The 18,236-nt window shown below is 42.1% G+C and overlaps 1 protein-coding gene across 1 annotated transcript; it reads right to left on the bottom strand.

Annotated features, from left to right (window-relative positions):
- Positions 1 to 2,945: 2,945 nt before the first annotated feature.
- paxip1 (PAX interacting (with transcription-activation domain) protein 1) lies at positions 2,946 to 17,514 on the bottom strand. The gene is made up of 20 exons (XM_084139924.1): positions 17,321 to 17,514; positions 16,251 to 16,385; positions 15,920 to 15,963; positions 15,753 to 15,816; positions 15,549 to 15,659; positions 13,976 to 14,611; positions 12,267 to 13,203; positions 11,987 to 12,081; positions 11,759 to 11,854; positions 9,851 to 9,988; positions 8,641 to 8,762; positions 8,240 to 8,424; positions 6,455 to 6,566; positions 6,169 to 6,271; positions 5,825 to 5,993; positions 5,135 to 5,235; positions 3,798 to 3,932; positions 3,609 to 3,684; positions 3,428 to 3,488; positions 2,946 to 3,305 (listed from the first exon to the last, which is right to left on the bottom strand). Exons 1-20 carry the CDS (start codon positions 17,399 to 17,401, stop codon positions 3,290 to 3,292), a joined length of 3,417 nt encoding a protein of 1,138 aa, XP_083996050.1. The 5' UTR covers positions 17,402 to 17,514; the 3' UTR covers positions 2,946 to 3,289.
- Between the last annotated feature and the right edge of the window lie 722 nt (positions 17,515 to 18,236).

The raw sequence follows: 18,236 nt of genomic DNA, 5'->3' as shown, positions 1-18,236 counted from the left end.
GTATTCATGTTATATTCATCTGTGTGATTGTATGACAATAGCTTCACTGACATATTGTAGGTTCACTGACATAATGCAAAATCAGTTTGCGCTTCCTATTATTGCCCGACAGAGGTCAATATACACATGCAATTATACAGGAAAGAGGGCAGCCAGCCAGCTAAACTCAGGTTTGCGTACCAGTATTTTTCAAATGTTCTGTATAATTTACATAAAATAACTATACCTAAATGTAATACTATTTGTTTCTATATCAAACACATTTGAAACAGATTATGAAGCAATCATTTGTTTCAAGTCCAAAATAAAATATGAAATTATAAAATAGATCTAAAACAGATCTAAAAAGGTCTTATGAAAGGTCATGAAAGGATATTGCTATTACAAAGAAAAAAAACTACATGAAAACACATTTAGACATTACAAATAATATCTGTTAGTGAATGTCATTAACACATTTATTTAAACAATTTGTCCATACTGTATATGCACACAGTCCATTGTGGAGTCACTAAGAGAATAAAAAAACATAATGAGATATCTCATCCTTTTAATTAGTAAAATTATTAGTAATTAGTTTCATTAAACGATAATTAGCTAATGTAAATTCCAGACATAATGAATCCCAATGCCCATCTACGGTAATTAGCATATCATCATTCTGCATCATATTTAACACAGGAAAGTTGAAGAGAGTCCAGATTGTGAGATGCAACACAGAGGGAGGGATGGCTGGTAATTAAAAATAACTCACTTTAGCATCATAGGGTTAATTATGATCTCTCCCAATGCTTTATGGTAGCACCACATCAACAGCACAAGTCTAGGAGGACATCCACAAACCAACAAGGAACTTTCTGTCAGTTAATCAAAGATGAGGCTACCTAATTTGCATTTCTAATTGGAATTACTGTAATGAGGGTGTCAATCAGTATGCTTGCCAAATTAGCCAAGTAGTTTTCTGTAAGTAATAAAAGAAATGTGAATTCATTTGCCATGTTGTTAGATCTTCGGCAACAGTACAAAGCATGAGAGAGGTGAGGTGAAGTAAAGATGTTAACTCAGTAAGGATACCAACAAGAATTACAATTACACCATAGAGCAGTCGTCACCAACCCTGGTCCTGGAGTGTACAGGCTTTTATTTCAATCATCAATGGCTTGATCATTAGTGGAACAAAAGCAAGTGTTTAAAGTGTTGGTGTTTGGCAGGAACAGAAGTCTACACACCCTGTAGCTCCCCAGGACCAGTGTTGGTGACCACTGTGGGTAAGAGCAATATTTCCCATATGGTGGGTCACACTCTATGGCCACCATCTACGGTCCTGGCTAAAGATAGATTAGGGTGGAATGTGTTCAAATCTATTGTCTTCATTTATAACTCTGTTGCCCTAAATCAATGAAAGTGCATCGTGAGTGCTAGCTTTTTTTGGTATTTAGATAGGTCATCATAGCAAAGTTTAGCAGCCAATGTTTAGCAGCCAAAGTTTAGCAGCCAGTACTGCAGAGAGCAAACAAAGCATCATTAGTAACTTTATTATTATTTATTTCTCGTGTTACTATTTTATTATTATTATATATATATTTTTTAAAACTCTGCATCGTTGGTAAGGGCTGGTAAGCAAGCATTTCACGTTAAGGTCTACAACAGTTGTATTCGGCGCATGTGACAAAAATGTATTTTTATTATTGAGTTGCAGGCTGTACAGTGGGAAATGCCCGTCAGTGTTTTGTTCTGGGGGTCACAAGAACATTCAAAAGACTCTAGATGGGTCATTATGGTACAAAAATTGTTTGGAACTGCTGCTGTAGGGAAAAAACAATGCTTCATTACTGAATTGTACATTTCATTGCAGGAAGTGCTTGCACAAGCATACAGGCTTTATTTTTTAAATCATTAATGAAATTGGGTACAATATACTCTTTGTTCAAGTACAGTGGCTTTATGCAATACATTTTAAGAGGGTGGAACTGATGGAAGGCTCTGGCATATATACGTTTATTTTAGTTCAATATTAGCTAATACCTATTCATGATACTGTAGGTACTGTACATCTTTATTTTTTGATGCAATGGACTATGGATCTCTCCTCTTGCCCACTTCTGGTTGGCAAATGTAGCCTATCTTTCTGTTACTACTGATTTGGTACATCCTTTGTTTGATTATAGAGCTGGGTTCATTTTAAGATGACTATGAATCCCTGTACAGTGCTAGATTTCTTAAAACCCAAGGGTCTCAAGAAAGAGGATCTCCTGTTCATAGTTACATATGGGTCCACTACAGTAGGCCTATCAAGGTTATTAGTAATACCTGTACGGGAAATGAAGGTTATTCAAAAGAAAGGTATATAACGTCAGTAGAAGATAACAGCACTGTGTACAGTACATGATATCTAATATGACACAAAGCATATTTATAAGCCCAACATTTTATCCACAATGCACCAACAATTACTTGGTTCCAGTTTTCCAAACTTCAACATGTTTGGCAACATGATCAGCTCCCCAAAGCGTATATGGCACACGACCTTGGATGAGGTACTAATTCAATTGTGTTTTTGAGGGCATCACCTCAGGCTATTCACTCACCAGAGGGGCCAAGAGATAACTCCAGGCACTTGTCTGACAGCAAGCAATTTTCTATCACCAGTAACTACTTTAATACTTCATTAACAATTAATTAAATCAAGTCTTTGAGGAATTATGTCTTAAAAGTAAGATCAAGAGTAGAGACCATGTTCAATTTGGTAGTTTGGAACAGTCTGGTATGACAGTAGAATATGATCTTTAAAATATGTTGCTTAGTGTAGTTTGGTTCAATACATGAACCGTAACAAACTCTGCTTCTTATGTTGCGATTGTAAAATGCCTCATTATAAGAGTTTTGGCACTGTACCATGAATATCTAAATATGCATATTTGTGAGAAAGCAAAGAAATTCTCAGATTCATTTTGACATCAAAGTTCAGATTTTATTCCAAAAGTGTTGAATAATTGCTGGAACCTTTTAACAATACAATAAAACATGTTAAAATCAATCCATAATTTAAACATTCAGTCCACAAAAATAACATCCATTTATGTATGTATTATTAACGGTTGTTACAAAAAGCTACAAAATGACCGATTATCTATCCACAGGGTACAAAATCTTGTAAAATATCAAGAGTAGTGTGACTGTACATTGCAACTTGTTTTAGCTTTCCTTGCTTCCTCCAGTATAGGACCTCAGTAGATGGAGAAATGTACTTCTCTAAAACCTTCTCATCTTCACCTTCTTGTCTTCGCCATCATGTGAATTTATATGTGAGATTGTTAAGGAAAGTTGTGAGCTGGGCTTTAACAGAACAACAAAGTGGATATCACAATAAGAATCACTACAATCAATTGACACAATCTTAAAACCCATGATTTATTTAAAAGGATATGATTCATAATCCATGTTCTGTGTCAATACTCCAGTCAATATAAACTCAGCATTGTGAGTGTCTGTTTGGAAGAAACAGGGGAGACAAGAGGTAGGTTTAGGCTAGAGTCAAAACAGGATGTTGAAACAATCAGCCACATCCAAAGCACATGTACGTGTGTACATTTACGGGTTTCTCTTACCAATGTTCTTCAAGAAGTACTCTCTACATAGATGAAGATCATTCTCACAGGATATCAGGATGATCTCAGGAAGGTTCTGAAAATAACAGAAAACATTTCATGAGTTCAGTAATAGAAGATCACCTCTGTCACATTCTTCGAGTACACATTTATAACACAATGATGTGACTACATGGAGATGACCAGTACCTTGTTCTGCTTGTGCTCCATTATTTTGCGGAAGGATGGCTGCTTGGAGAGCACCTTGCCTCCTGCGCTCTCTACGATGGCTTTCATAGTGGTAAGGCTGGGACAGATCCCAGGGGTAATGTAGAAATACTTGCCCTAGGGAGGGAGAGAAAAACAGTAAGACATGTTGAAGAGCCAGTTGGGTATCTAATGTAGGGCTGCACGATATGGGCAAAACATTGAACTGTGTTTTTTTTTACCAAATATTGCGATTGCGATTTGACTTGTGATATACACTGAGTGTACAAAACATTAGGAATACCTTCCTAATATTGAGTTGCACCCCGTTTTGCCCTCAGAACAGCTTCAATTCGTTGGGGCATGGACTACAAGGTGTCGAATGCGTTCCACAGGGATGCTGGCCCATGTTGACTCCAATGCTTCCCACAATTGTGTAAAGTTGGCTGGATGTCCTTTGGGTGGTGGACCATTCTTGATACACACAGGAAACTGTTGAGCGTGAAAAACCCAGCAGCGTTGCAGTTCTTGACACACTCAAACCGGTACGCATGGCACCTACTACCATACCCCATTCAAAGGCACTTAAATCTTTTGTCTTGCCAATTCACCCTCTGAATGGCACACATACACAATCCATGTCTCAATTGTATCAAGGCTTAAAAATCCTTCTTTAATATTAACACTGATTGTAGTGGATTTAACAAGTGACATCAATAAGGGATTATAGCTTTCACCTGGATTCACCTGGTCAGTCTATGTCATGGAAAGAGCAGGAGTTCCCTAATGTTTTGTACACTCAGTGTAGCTCAAAACACTTGGGTGACTGTTGGAATCATAGAAATAGAATGATTTATATTAAGAAGCAAAGTACCATCATTCTTGTTTGGAATAATCTGTTGACTGCATTTGACCTAATAGAACAGCATGCAAACTTATAGTGAATCTAACAGCGGGGACGAGGAACTGCGCTGCTTGAGTGACAGGGGGTGGGGCTTGGTGTGTGGGAAGAAGCCGCAAAAGCAGAGGGAGAGCGACGACAGACAGAGTAAACTATACAAATGGACGTTACATGCGGCTGACTGGCGTTTCAAAATATTGCATGTGATATGGATCTCTTGCAATATGGATATAGCACATGTCAATATTGCGATTTCGATGTGAATTTGATTAATTGTGCCCTAATCTAATGCATCCAATCAGACAAATTGACTCGATAACAATCTGATGACTCAACAGAACAATTAAATAAATATTTCCAAGTATGCACACATTGGTGTCCACTGTCCAGGCAGATAGACATTGGGGATATATTCCATAAGTGCATGGTTTCCACTAACCTTGAAGAGTGGTGCAGTGTGGGCCCTCTTCAGTGACTCTTCCAGACTGAAGCCAAACAGCACCTCTGCTTCTGCATCTCTCAGCATGTAGTTATGCTCATCTGGATAAACAAACACGTACTATAAGAATACACACATACTGTAGTCTAAAGCAGGGATCATCAACTAGATTCTGCCAAGGGACGATTCTTTTCTTGAGCGGATGGTCAGGGGGCCGGAACGTAATTACAAGTCATTTGTAGACTGCAAATTGACAGCAAGAAGCCCAAACAGATCATATTTGACTAAAACATAATATTTTATACCTTGCTTAGATTTGTATACGATCACATATACTGTATCTATCTATTATGCGTGGGAATACTTTAGAACATATTTCCAAAATTGGTTGTTTTTACAGTCTTATGTCCAACAATAATTTTTCAAAAAACGTTTTATTTGTTTTGCTCTGAAAGCTTGATGGGCTAAATAAAATCACTTGCGGGCCAAATTCGGTCAGCGGGCCACCAGCTGGGGAACCCTGCTCTAAATAATGTACAAATACTCTAAAACCAAACACACTCCCTTTAAGAACACACATACACTCTACAAAACTACACACTAAAAGTAAGCAATCACAACAGTATCTCGCAACATTAAACTCCCTCACACAGATCTATTATCTAATAACTGAATGCCAATTTAACGTACCAACAAACTTCTGGCTCTTCCAGCTCTCTTCTAACCACTCAGGGGTGACAATGTGTTTGACGATTGACATGGCTGTGAGAAACTTCACCGTCCTCGTCACCTTGTTGGCCACCAGATGGGTGCACTTCTGAGCACTCTCTGCAATCTCCCCTCCAAGGTTGTGCAGCCTCTGGAAAGACAGAAGGGGACATCGGATGCATTGTTAGAGGCTGGTCTGTGAGTGCTGAGAATCAGATGTGATCCTTTAATACGTTTTGCTAAATATCGGTAATTGATAACAATAATTCAAGACAATGACTGTTTCCTGCAGACTCAGCTGTGCAGAGGCATAAAAAGGCAATTACCTTCATGAATTGCTGGACCTGTGTTGGCTCAAAGCCAGTAAAGAAAATGTACGGTGTAGACTCTGGTGGAAGCTTCTTGGTTGGGGATTGAATCTCCTCAAGTCTACAATTGAGAGAACATTTGGGTCAATATGTGGGTCATTGGGAGAGAAACTTTAGGTAATTGAGTTGTATCCAAAGATTTTTTTTAGAAACAAAGATTTTTCCAAACACACATTTTGCAGATTGACTCATTCAACATACTGTGCTACACAACACTGTGAAAAGTAGAGTGATGGAGACTCACCTTGGCTTCTTATTTGGAGGCTGGGAGTTGGACTCAGACTGTTTCTGCTTCTGTTGCAGTTGCAATGCCGCCAACGCATCAGGTGAAACCTTCACAGGAGCCCGCCAAGCACCTAAAATCAAAAGGAGAAATCCACACCTGTGTTTAAGAATTTTGTCCATCCCCCCAAAAAATGTTTTATCATCACCCATATACAGTGCATTCGGAAAGTATTCAGACCCCTTGACTTTATGCACATTTTGTTACGTTACAGCCTTATTCTAAAATGTATTGAAATATATATATATACACACAAAACCCCATAATGACAAAGCAAAAACAGGTTTTTAGAAATTGTTGCAAATGTATTAAAAAGAAACAACTGAAATATAACATTTACATAAGTATTCAGACCCTTTACTCAGTACTTTGTTGAAGCACCTTTGGCAGCGATTACAGCTTCAAGTTTTCTTGGGTATGACGCTACAAGCTTGGCACACCTGTATTTGGGGAGTTTCTCCCATTCTTCTCTGCAGATCCTCTCAAGCTCTGTCAGTTTGGATGGGGAGTGTCGCTGCACCGCTATTTTCAGGTCTCTCCAGAGATGTTCGATCAGGTTCAAGTCCGGGCTCTGGTTGGGCCACTCAAGGACATTCAGAGACTTGTCCCGAAGCCACTCTTGCGTTGTCTTGGCTGTGTGCTTAGGGTCATTGTCCTGTTTAAAGGTGAACCTTCGCCTGAGCGCTCTGGAGCAGGTTTTCATCAAGATCTCGCTGTACTTTTCTCCATTCATCTTTCCCTTGATCCTGACTAGTCTCCCAGTCCCTGCAGTTGAACAACATCCCCACAGCATAATGCTGCCACCCCCATGCTTCACTGTAGGGATGGTGCCAGGTTTCCTCCAGACGTGACGCTTGGCATTCAGGCCAAAGAGTTCAATCTTGGTTTCATCAGACCAGAGAATCTTGTTTCTCATGGTCTGAGAGTCCTTTAGTTGCCTTTTGGCAAACTCCAAGCGGGCTGTCATGTGCTTTTTACTGTGGAGTGGCTTCCGTCTGGCCACTCTACCATAAAGGCCTGATTGGTGGAGTGCTGCAGAGATGGTTGTCCTTCTGGAAGGTTCTCCCATCTCCACAGAGGAACTCTGACGCTCTGTCAGAGTGACCATTGGGTTCTTGGTCACCTCCCTGACCAAGGCCCTTCTCCCCCGATTGCTCAGTTTGGCTGGGCGGCCAGCTCTAGGAGTCTTGATGGTCCTAAACTTCTTCCATTTAAGAATGATGGAGGCCACTGTGTTCTTGGGGACCTTCAATGCTGCAGAAATGTTTTGGTACCCTTCCCTAGATCTGTGCCTCGACACAATCCTGTCTCGGAGCTCTACGGACAATTCCTTTGACCTCATGGCTTGGTATTTGCTCTGAAATGCACTGTCAACTGTGGGACCTTATATAGACAGGTGTGTGCCTTTCCAAATCATGTCCAATCAATTGAATTTACCACAGGTGGACTCCAATCAAGTTGTAGAAACATCTCAAGGATGATCAATGGAAACAGGATGCACCTGAGCTCAATTTCGAAGTCTCATTGCGAAAGGTATTTCTTTTTTTAAATAAATTTGCAAAAATGCCTAAAAACCTGGTTCGCTTTGTCATTATGGGGTTTTGTGTGTAGATTGATGAGGATTTGTTTTTATTTAATCCATTTTAGAGTAAGGCTGTAACGTAACAAAATGTGGAATAAGGGAATACTTTCCGAATGCACTGTAAAGTCCCCTTGCCCCCACTGTAATACTTCTGAACCCTGTACCCAGTAGGTTCTGAACCAGATGCTGGTTGGGGATGAGTGGTTCCTGCAGGTTGAAGTTGGAGTATCTGCTGTGCTGGATCTGCCGGAGAGCCTCAAAGTTCCCCAGGAGGATGTCACAGAGCCACTGGGCGTTGACGCAGGGGATCCTCCACTCCTTGGCCTTCTCATACTTCAGACCACTGGGTCTGAGGAGACAGGGAGGAAGAAAGGGTTAATACAGGGGATTCCAACAGTAGAGTAAAACAGACATGATGCAGGCATAACACACACACACACACACACATAAAACCTGCAACCCATTCACTCAAATTCTGAACACGATTACGCCAATGACTTGATTGTGTCTACACCATTTACATGCCATTCTAAATAGGTGAGAGCATATCAATATCTTCTCTTACTCTTTACAGATGAGCACGGTGTTGCTACGACAGAGGTAGCCTGTGTATCTGGCTCCTGTCAGGTAGGCCATCAGCTTTAGGTCATCGCGGTCTGAGTCCACAAAGCCAGTCACAGAGATGATCTGAGGAGGAAAGAATGTTAGGAATGTCAATGGACATACTATAGAAGCTATGAACTCTATTTCTGAGCTATTCATTACATAGGCCTAGTTCTCCTTGGAAGTCTAATCATTACCTCATGATACACCAATGCAAAATGTATGATTGTACCCAGGGGTGTAGTGCTGCCGGAGCCACTCTCCCCCACTTCTCAGAATGCAACGGTGCTCATTTAATAAAGTTTAAGCTGAATCACAAGATCATTTAATGATTAATCAGTATTCAACATAACAAACCAAATATAATAGCTAGTATAATGTTACTGTTAGACCAAAAAACACGTAATTTCGTATAAGATTTTAGGATGATTGTGCTGAATGGTTGCATTTTTTTTATCATGCAGCCAAGACTCAACAGAACGCGCCACTAGGCAGAATATGTGCTTCGCCAAACAAAACACAGGTAGGGTGTAGCTTGTTAACACCATCTGCTCTAAAATTCACTCAAACAGTAGGTTTGTGGTCAAAAGTATTGGTCTTCACAAAGCTCGCTGCTTCAGTATTATGAGATATTTTTGTCAGATGTTACTATGGTATACTGAAGTATAATTACAAGCATTCCATAAGTGTCAAAGGCTTTTATTGACAATTAAATTAAGTTTATGCAAAGAGTCAATATTTGCAGTGTTGACCCTTCTTTTTCAAGACCTCTGCAACCCGCCCTGGCATGCTGTCAATTAACTTCTGGGCCACATCCTGACTGATGGCAGCCCATTCTTGCATAATCAATGCTTGGAGTTTGTCAGAATGTGGGTTTTTGTTTGTCCACCCGCCTCGAGGATCGACCACAAGTTCTCAATGGGATTAAGGTCTGGGGAGTTTCCTGGCCATGGACCCAACATTTCAATGTTTTGTTCCCCGAGCCACTTAGTTATCACTTTTGCCTTATGGCAAGGTGCTCCATCATGCTGGAAAAGGCATTGGTCGTCACCAAACTGTTCTTGGATGGTTGGTAGATGTACCATTGTTCAAAATGTAAAACATATGAAAGCAGTTCCCAACCCATGTTAGATGTTTTGAATGTGGCGAGATAAAGAGGAAGTGATGCGTACGTGTTGTGAGCAGGGCTTGGCTCCAGGTGGGAAGGCGAAGGGGAGGTGTAGTGTTCTGTGGGGAGGAACCATCTTCTTTTTTTTCAGGATTGTGTTCAGCCAGTGGGCAGTGACACAGCGCCTCCCCTCCCGTAGAGCCTGAGGTACAGCAACAAGAGAGATTACCTTTAAAACGCAATATAACTGACACACACACACACACACACACACACTAGTCCTACACGGGTCCGTTTTTTGGAGCCGCACCTGCCCCACCCGATATACCCAACATCAGGACAGATTTTTCTCGCAACCCGACACACCCACATAGAATTGTTCTGAGAGCCGATCTGTGACCCGCCAAATAACATCATTTTTTAAAAATTGTTAATTAATTGAATAGAAGGCTATTATTCCCCTTCCCTAGCCTGTATGAATTAATGTGTCTGCATGTCTATTCAACATTTGGATGAAAGGAAACCATGCCATATATTTGTATTTTCACAATGAGATGCGGCACATTGACGACTCAAATCGCTTTGAAAAAAAGGGCCTTCTAATTAGCCTTCTTACCTAATGAAAACCTATAGCTGACATAACAAAACAACACCTTTACATTCAACATTGTTTAGATAATAAAATAGTTTCATTGAAACTTAAATAAACATTCCCAGAATCGAATATAGGATGCAAAAATAAATGTATTTAGTAGGCTATACTCACAACTTTTACCAGGCACACCGGTTTAAAGTTGATATGGCCTGTGTATGGTCTAAATGAGTGGTTCCCAAACTGTGGGGTGCGCAGGGGTCAGCGGGTTCCAAAAAGGAACTCAGTCCGGCTTTAAACTTACTCTTGAAAGTTGTAATAGTAGAATGCACAAGGAGCAATTTCGAAATTGGGTAGTGCATCATCAGTTCCTCTTGTCATGTCAGTCATTGCAAACCTTAGAGAGCTATTTATTTATAACTTGTCAGAAATGTCCAGGTCAACTAGCCCATGTCAGCTAACGTTTTCTTATTTAGGTTTTTTTGCCCAGATATTGTTGTAATTTTGTTGTCACTCAAATATCACATGAACACACATTCGACATGGCAAAATGTATAGAATGGTAAGACAATTTGCTTTAAAACTGCTAAGTTATCTTTGCACCCCATGACAAAATGTGTAGAATTGCAGGAAATAAGCTTTAAACCTGCAAAATTCTCTCCACCAACAAGAGGGGTGTGAACAGTTTATGTCATGAACAGTGCTTGTGCCCATTGCAGAACGTTCCCCAATGCTGGAAGAGGGGCCACTGAGTGAAAAAGTTTGGGAACCCCTGGTCTAAATGAACAAAAGCCTGAATAAACGGGATAATAAACGGAATTAGCTGTGTATCCATCTACCGGGTTGTTGTCCTTGTCCACAATGACTCCAAAATCCTTCCCAAACCAAACCAAGGATTTCACCCACGCAGCACCTATTTCCACAATTATGAAATTCATTACCTTCTTTTTATTTCTCTAGTTACGTTAGCCATTTTCGTGTGATCTAGGCTATCCATGGAAACTAGGCCTAAACTTGGCAATGTATTCTCACGTGGGGGATGAAACATACGTTTCAGCACCACACAAATAATGGACAGTTCCCTGATCCACTGCATGCGTGGCTGATAGCCTAGATGTTTGCCTCACCACTCACAGAATGGAACTCACAACACAACAAGCTCCTGGGTTTGTAAAAAAAATATTATCTTGATTGAAAACGTTTCTGACCCGCAGTATAATTGTTCTGAACCACGAGCCGACCCGCGGGTTGAAAGAATGCTTTCATTACACCCGCCAGCTGATTTTTTTTGCGGGTCAACCGCGGGTATCCGACCCGATGCAGGACTTGTCCTTCAAACAAGCCTTTAGCCGAGATGAAAAACTCTTTAGTGATGCTTACCTGGACATACATGCTGCTGACTTGAGTTTCACAGAGCAGGTGAGTGCAGCGGTTGTTGAGAGAGGAGTCCACAATTCCACCATAGGCCTGGATAATCTGTGATTCACAAAATACAACTCAGCAATGCAAGGGGAAAAACAGTAGGGGAAAAACAGTAGTTGAACAAATGCTGTTTGCTAAGACACAAGATAAGTCCAAGAAAAGAATGAACTTTTTTTTTTTTCTTACTCTCTTCCATGTGGCAAGGAGCTGCTTGTCTGCCATCTGCTCTGGGTAGTCAGCAACAGCAAACACACAGCCCACCAAGAAGCCATCTTCTGGAACTACAGCAGCAAATAGAACGATGTTTGGTTAGTCAAACAAATCATCACTATAACCATTAAAAACAGCATGATGATCATTGGATGTATATCATCTGATCACGATTGTTTCATGTATTTTGATGACATTTTGTACTGTATTTTTTTGTATTGAACTGTAACTGAAATTGAAACTTAAGAGAACTTACTCTCTTGTCCTGGCTCATGGCCAAACAGCTGGTGCACTTGAGGCGGCTGGAGCTGAGGCTGTAGTGATCCTTGCGGCTGCTGCTGGAGTGGCTGCTGGCTAGGATGCTGCTGCAGCGACTGCTGCTGGCTCTTCAGATGTTGCTGCTGCTGCTGTTGTTGGAGCTGCTGCATGTGCTGCTGCTGCATCTGTTGCTGCAGGAAATGCTGCTGCTGCTGCTGTTGGAGGTGTTGTTGATGGAGTTGCTGTTGCTGCTGGTTCTGCTGCTGTTGCTGCTGCTGCTGTTGCTGTTGGAGCTGTAACTGGAGCCTGTGCTGCTGGAACTGCTGCAGCTGCTGTTGTAAAGCATGCTGCTGCTGCTGCTGGAGCTGCTGCTGCATCGGTGGCCGGAGGAGCTGCTGCGGTCGCAGTTGTTGCTGCGAGAATGCATGTGGTGGTTGTTGTTGCTGTTGTTGCTGGGTGAAGATCTGTTGTTGGTGAATCTGCTGTTGCTGTGGCTGCTGCTGCTGGATGAACTGATGGGCTTGTTGTTGTGGCAACTGAGGAGGGAAACCTGGCTGAGGAACCTGCGGCTGCTGCTGCTGCTGCTGCTGCTGTTGTTGTTGCTGGTGGTGCAACTGCATGAGCTGCTGTGGTGGGAGATGCTGCAGCATGGGGTGCTGCTGCTGTGGCAGCTGCTGAGGTGGGTGTTGTTGTTGTGGCTGTTGTTGTGGCTGTTGTTGTTGTTGTGGCTGTTGTTGTTGTTGTGGCTGTTGGGGGACCTGATGGGACTGCTGCTGCAGTAACTGCTGCTGTGCTTCGGCTGTGAGCTGCTGCTGACCTTGGGGCTTGGCTTGGTTGAACAGGAGCGGGTTGGGTTGGGCGTTGGGCTGGCCCTGGTTCGTTTGCTGCTGCTGCTGCTCCAGTGTCTTCGTTGAGGCAGAGAGACTCTGTAGGATCTGTGGTAACAAACCAAACAAATGTTGACATTTTATCAATGCTGTTAGAAATGGACCAGGAAATTTGGACAACCAAGAAGGATTTTACACAGGGTTCTACACTAACTTTTTCCACTGGTGAAACTGGTGCTACCAACTTTTTCAGTTGATGGCATCGCACCAATTCTTTGCCGCTACGTGCCGATAATGACCTGAGACCCGTGACCCATATGTACCTGCATTCCATACAGAACCAGGCTAATAATGACTAGCCATATTTTAAATTAGCATGCCCTTGTGTTTTTAGATTGATTTGGATAGATTTACTCAGGGTTTAAAAACCTACTGGTCCGAACAGAATTTCTACTGGGTAGTTTGACTCTCCTCTCTGTAACTAGAACAAGAGTAGTTGCTTTGAAAACTGTATTCTTCCCGCAATTGCATTTTGAGCAACGGTCATATGCTTCTGTGCTTATTAGAATGCATCCCTCTCTCCTCCATGCGCAAAGTAGGAACAGGGAGTGAGAGTGGCTCGCTCACACAGCAGCCGACAGCCAAACAGGGACAGGCAGATACTTTCATATGGTTTATTTTTGGTTAACTGCACATTACGGTTTGAATAAATCATGCACATTTTTTTTTTTTTAAAGCAAGTTGTTAACCAAAAAATTACGTGACCAGCTACATAAAAAAATTGCAAGAGCCATTTCTAACCCTGATTTCACACCACTACTGCAAAAGAAACCAAGCAAGAAAGAAAGCTTGAGAGAACGCCAAAGAACGGTGTTCTTACGTGTGCAACGTTGGAGGGCCTTGTGGTCTGCTGGATGTCAGAGTTGTTGGTGATGTTCCTTAGTGTCCTGGCCGCTGGGCTCCAGCTTGCCATGCCCTCCGTCCTCTCTGCCCCTGGCTGGGCACCACTGGGTACTAGGGCAGCCCGGGCTTCTGATGGCCCTGCACTGCCCGGCACAGGGGGCACACTGGCACAGAGGTTGATCAGGCCAGAGTCCTTCCCTGGCTGCAGTCTGCGTTTGGGACCTGGGGGCGGACCAGTCATCTCTGCTGGGGTCCAGTTCAGGTTCCGCTCCTCCTTCTCCGTGGAAGAGTCATCTGAGTCATCAAACATGAGCTCGTCTCGTCGCTCGGCTTTGGGCGAGGTCCCTCCTCGGCCGCTAGCAGGGGAGTCGTCTCTTGATGAGGGGCTGGATCTCCGGGACCTAGGGCCTGGGCGCCTGCGGCCTGGAGGGCTGTAACTGCCCTCGGAGCACGACTCGTACTCGCTCTCCTCATCCTCTTCCACCTCCTGGTAGGTCAGCCGAGGGTGGTACAGAGCCTCGTCCTTCCTGCTCTTGTCTAACGCTGAGTGTGTGATCCACTCCGGCGTGACAATTTTGATGCTGCTGTGCTTCAGGGCAACCTCATACTTTTCCTGGAACATACAATTCACGGCGTGAATCTACAGACATACGTTTCAGGTGTATGATTTTTTTCTGTGTACTGCAAAAATGTGTGTTTTTGTATCATCTGACTAACATAGTACAGCAATCAAGATGTCGAGATTAATTGGTTCATTAGAATACAACCTGAAGTAACACAAAGACGTGTTGTGTTCAAGCATTTCTCAGTAGCCAAGCAAAGACTAAACACTAGACAACAAATGGGGAGGCTCTACCTCCTGGTGCCTGAGCATAAATACGGCAGTAAAACAAGACATCCCCTTCCTGCAACAACCATCAGACAGACCAGTGCCAAAGCAAGGCTTATAAAATGTCCAACACAAGCAAGGTCTCAGCAGGCGCCTCAATAGATCCTAAAAATAGCAACATTTACGTCATTTAGTCAGACGCTCTTATTCAGATTGACTTACAGTTAGTGAGTGCATATATTATTTTAATATATTATTTTTTTCATACTGCCCCCCATGGGAATCGAACCCACAACCCTGGCGTCGCAAACGCCATGCTCTACCAAATGAGCTACATCCCTGCCGGCCATTCCCTCCCCTACCCTGAACGACGTTGGGCCAATTGTGCGCCGCCCCATGGGTCTCCTGGTCGCGGCCGGCTACGACAGAGCCTGGATTCGAACCAGGATCTCTAGTGGCACAGCTAGCACTGCGATGCAGTGCCTTAGACCACTGCGCCACTCGGGAGTTACATGCAGACATTCTTTTTAAAAAAGACTGTTCCAATTCACCAATTTGTCCATCTTCTCCAAAAAGGGTGAACACTTTAAATCATGTTTTTTCCCCCATATTTTCCTTTGAATCGGGAGAGTACTGGAATTATTTTACATTAGAAAAACACAAACACCACACAAGAATGACAAAACTTCATTTGGCAAGAACAGTATTGAAAAGTAATTACCCCTTTTGGCTCTGGAACAATCAGGTGAGTACATTTCTTGTTTAGGTTGAGTTGACAGTCACCGCCATAAAAAGTGATCAAGGCCCAAAGAGTGTTCAGATCTTCTGGTAGCTAAACAAAGAAATGCATGAGAAAGATCTTAACATTATATAAAATACTTATCCTAATAAATCCATAAAACAACATATATGTAAAAGCACATACTTTAGGCAGACATGCCGTGACACCAAAGAATATTTGTCCTGACTCTGGGGAGAAACCTGTAACTCTGAATTATCTTTTGTTAAGAAAGTCATTCAACTCAAATGCTAGGCTATTTGTTCTAAAACATAAATCAATTGCTCATGAAATTCATTTATATGAAAAGATACGGTAGCAGGTCTCCACATCTGACGGACAAAGTCACCCAAGATGGCTGAAAAACAAGGAAAACAGAGTTTAATGGTTGAACTTTTCTTCTTCCCTTCACACCACCAAGGCTACAGGTTTTTTAGTGAATTGACTACATAAAGGGATATACAGGTAACTGCCAAAAAACCTGTGTTGAGTCCCTCCAATAGAGTTCCAGACACTTGTAGAATCTATGCCAAGGCACATTGAAGCTGTTCTGGCGGGTTGTGGTGGTCCAACGCCCTATTAAAACACTTTATGTTGGTGTTTCCTTTATTTTGGCAGTTATCTATGCATAATCCACACCCTTACCTTGACAACTGGAAGGTCAAAGACCTCTCGTGACTCCCCAACCTCTGGGTTATCTCCATCCTCTGCTATGATGTGTGTAGCCAAGGCATTGTATGAGACCTCCTTGCCTTTCCCCGCTTTCAGCAGCTGGATAACCTAAAGTTTACATGATATCACATCAATGAAATAAAACAGACACCTGGGGGTCGATTGCACCTGTTATATGCGCATGATAAATTCGTGTGTAAAATTCAAACCAAAGTGTGATAAGGAAAGGCAGTAGGCATCAAATACGTTATTCATCAATCATGAAGTGGCCTGTATATTTAAGAAATTGACGTTATCAATGAGAAGTAGAAGATACTGTTGATTGCGGCTTTATTATTAGCTAGCTAGTAAATGACAAAAATATGCACGGTATAGGCCAAATCAATATCAGTGGGATGAATTATTTAAGGCATAGTTTGAAGGAACTATTTGAAATGTTAGTGTTGTACTTAACTGGGAATATACACCGTATGTACACGATAAATCAGTTTATAAACACAGGCGCGCAAATGAAAGGCATTATTTGGCAGGAAGCTGCAACTTGCATCTCTACAATGGCGGATTTTTCCTCGCATATGCGCAATGACAGGCGCAGAATTCAGCAAGCCGACGATGGGCTCTCACCTCAAGATTATCAATCCATCTTGTTCTAGCTATGGTAATCCATACATATACAACTACAATGCAAAACATGTAAAATGTATATTTATTGTATTACTAGCTGCATTGCAAATTGGATAACCAAGTCCTTAGAATGCCAGGGTAATGGTTGGCTAGCCTGCACTAGAAAACTAGCTAGCTAGCTAAGCATCCAACTGGCTACGGTCGCTAACCTCATCAATGACAACTTCATATCTATTTGTAAAACGCAATGCATGTATTCATTTATAAAGCAAATCTGCAAACAATACGGGTTACAAAAGTTAAATGTAAACCGTAGACTGGTCGTTAGCGTTTCGCTATGCTAACCGGCTAGTGCGACAAACGTCATTGCTTGTCTAACATCTAGCTAGCTAGCTATATGGCAACAGTGATAGCTTCACCTTTTGGTCAATGTCCCCGACCACGTAAAATTTAACATCTTTGAAGAGCTCTTCTGGGACCTTCGGTTCTTCATCCGACATTTTTATCCATAAAATGCTAATCGAGATATGTAAAACAAAATCACAAAAAACATGAAAAAGTTATTCCACTCAAGACAACACACTAGTCTCTAGCGCCAAATCTCACTGAGCGCGCCTGGAGGACTAGAGCGTGACAATAAGGGGGGTGGAACGGAATAACATTGTTTCATTTGTGTATTGTTTCTCAGATATAGTGATGTATTGTGTTATCCATATTAATTATATTCATTACTAACTGCATCGCCTTACATTCAACAGACCTCTACAAACATTTGTCAAATTGAAATGCTACCCCACAACAATATGAAACATGGAACGTCTATGGGAGGAGTTAAGTAATGACGCAAAGGGGAAAAGCCATGCTGAAGTGCCAAAATACTGATCAGTGCAGAGGGTAGGTACAAAAGGGGTATTTTCTTAACTACCTTTATTGGAAGTTAACCAGGGATCTCTTTACCAGCTACTGAAAAGAGGTCTCATGCAGACAGATATAATAAGGCAGGTAACTGGAGAAGCTTGAGGTAATTAATGAACTCTGTTAAAAGCTGGAGATGCCCCTGGGGTCAGAGCCAGTGGCCCCCAAAGCAAAACTGTCCTCATGTCAGGCAGCTCCTACACTCCTAGAAAAAATGGTTCCAACACTTTTCTTCGGCTGTCTCCAAAAGATAACCCTTTTTGAGTTCCATGTAAAGGGTTCCACATGGAACCCAAAAGGGTTATTCAAAGGGTTATCCTATGGGGACAGCCAATGAACCCTTTAAGGTTAGAGATGGCACCCTTTTTCTAAGAGTGTAGACAGGGCTTGATGCAGATGTTAGCCTTGTGGTGATGGCCT

Source organism: Coregonus lavaretus (genome assembly GCF_964263955.1).
Source record: "Coregonus lavaretus genome assembly, chromosome: 23".
Taxonomy (NCBI): domain Eukaryota; kingdom Metazoa; phylum Chordata; class Actinopteri; order Salmoniformes; family Salmonidae; genus Coregonus; species Coregonus lavaretus.
The sequence above is the reverse complement of the archived record's forward strand: the minus strand, read 5'-3'. Positions and strand labels throughout refer to the sequence as shown.

Bases quoted from the DNA above. Each gene is read 5' to 3' on its own strand.
- paxip1 (XM_084139924.1), bottom strand. From the start codon at position 17,401: ATGTCGGATGAAGAACCGAAGGTCCCAGAAGAGCTCTTCAAAGATGTT. The intron at 9,989-11,758 runs GTAAGCATCACT...GCTGTACCTCAG, and splicing joins TCAGCAGCATGTATGTCCAG to GCTCTACGGGAGGGGAGGCG. The intron at 6,567-8,239 runs GTACAGGGTTCA...TTTTGATTTTAG, and splicing joins TCTGGTTCAGAACCTACTGG to GTGCTTGGCGGGCTCCTGTG.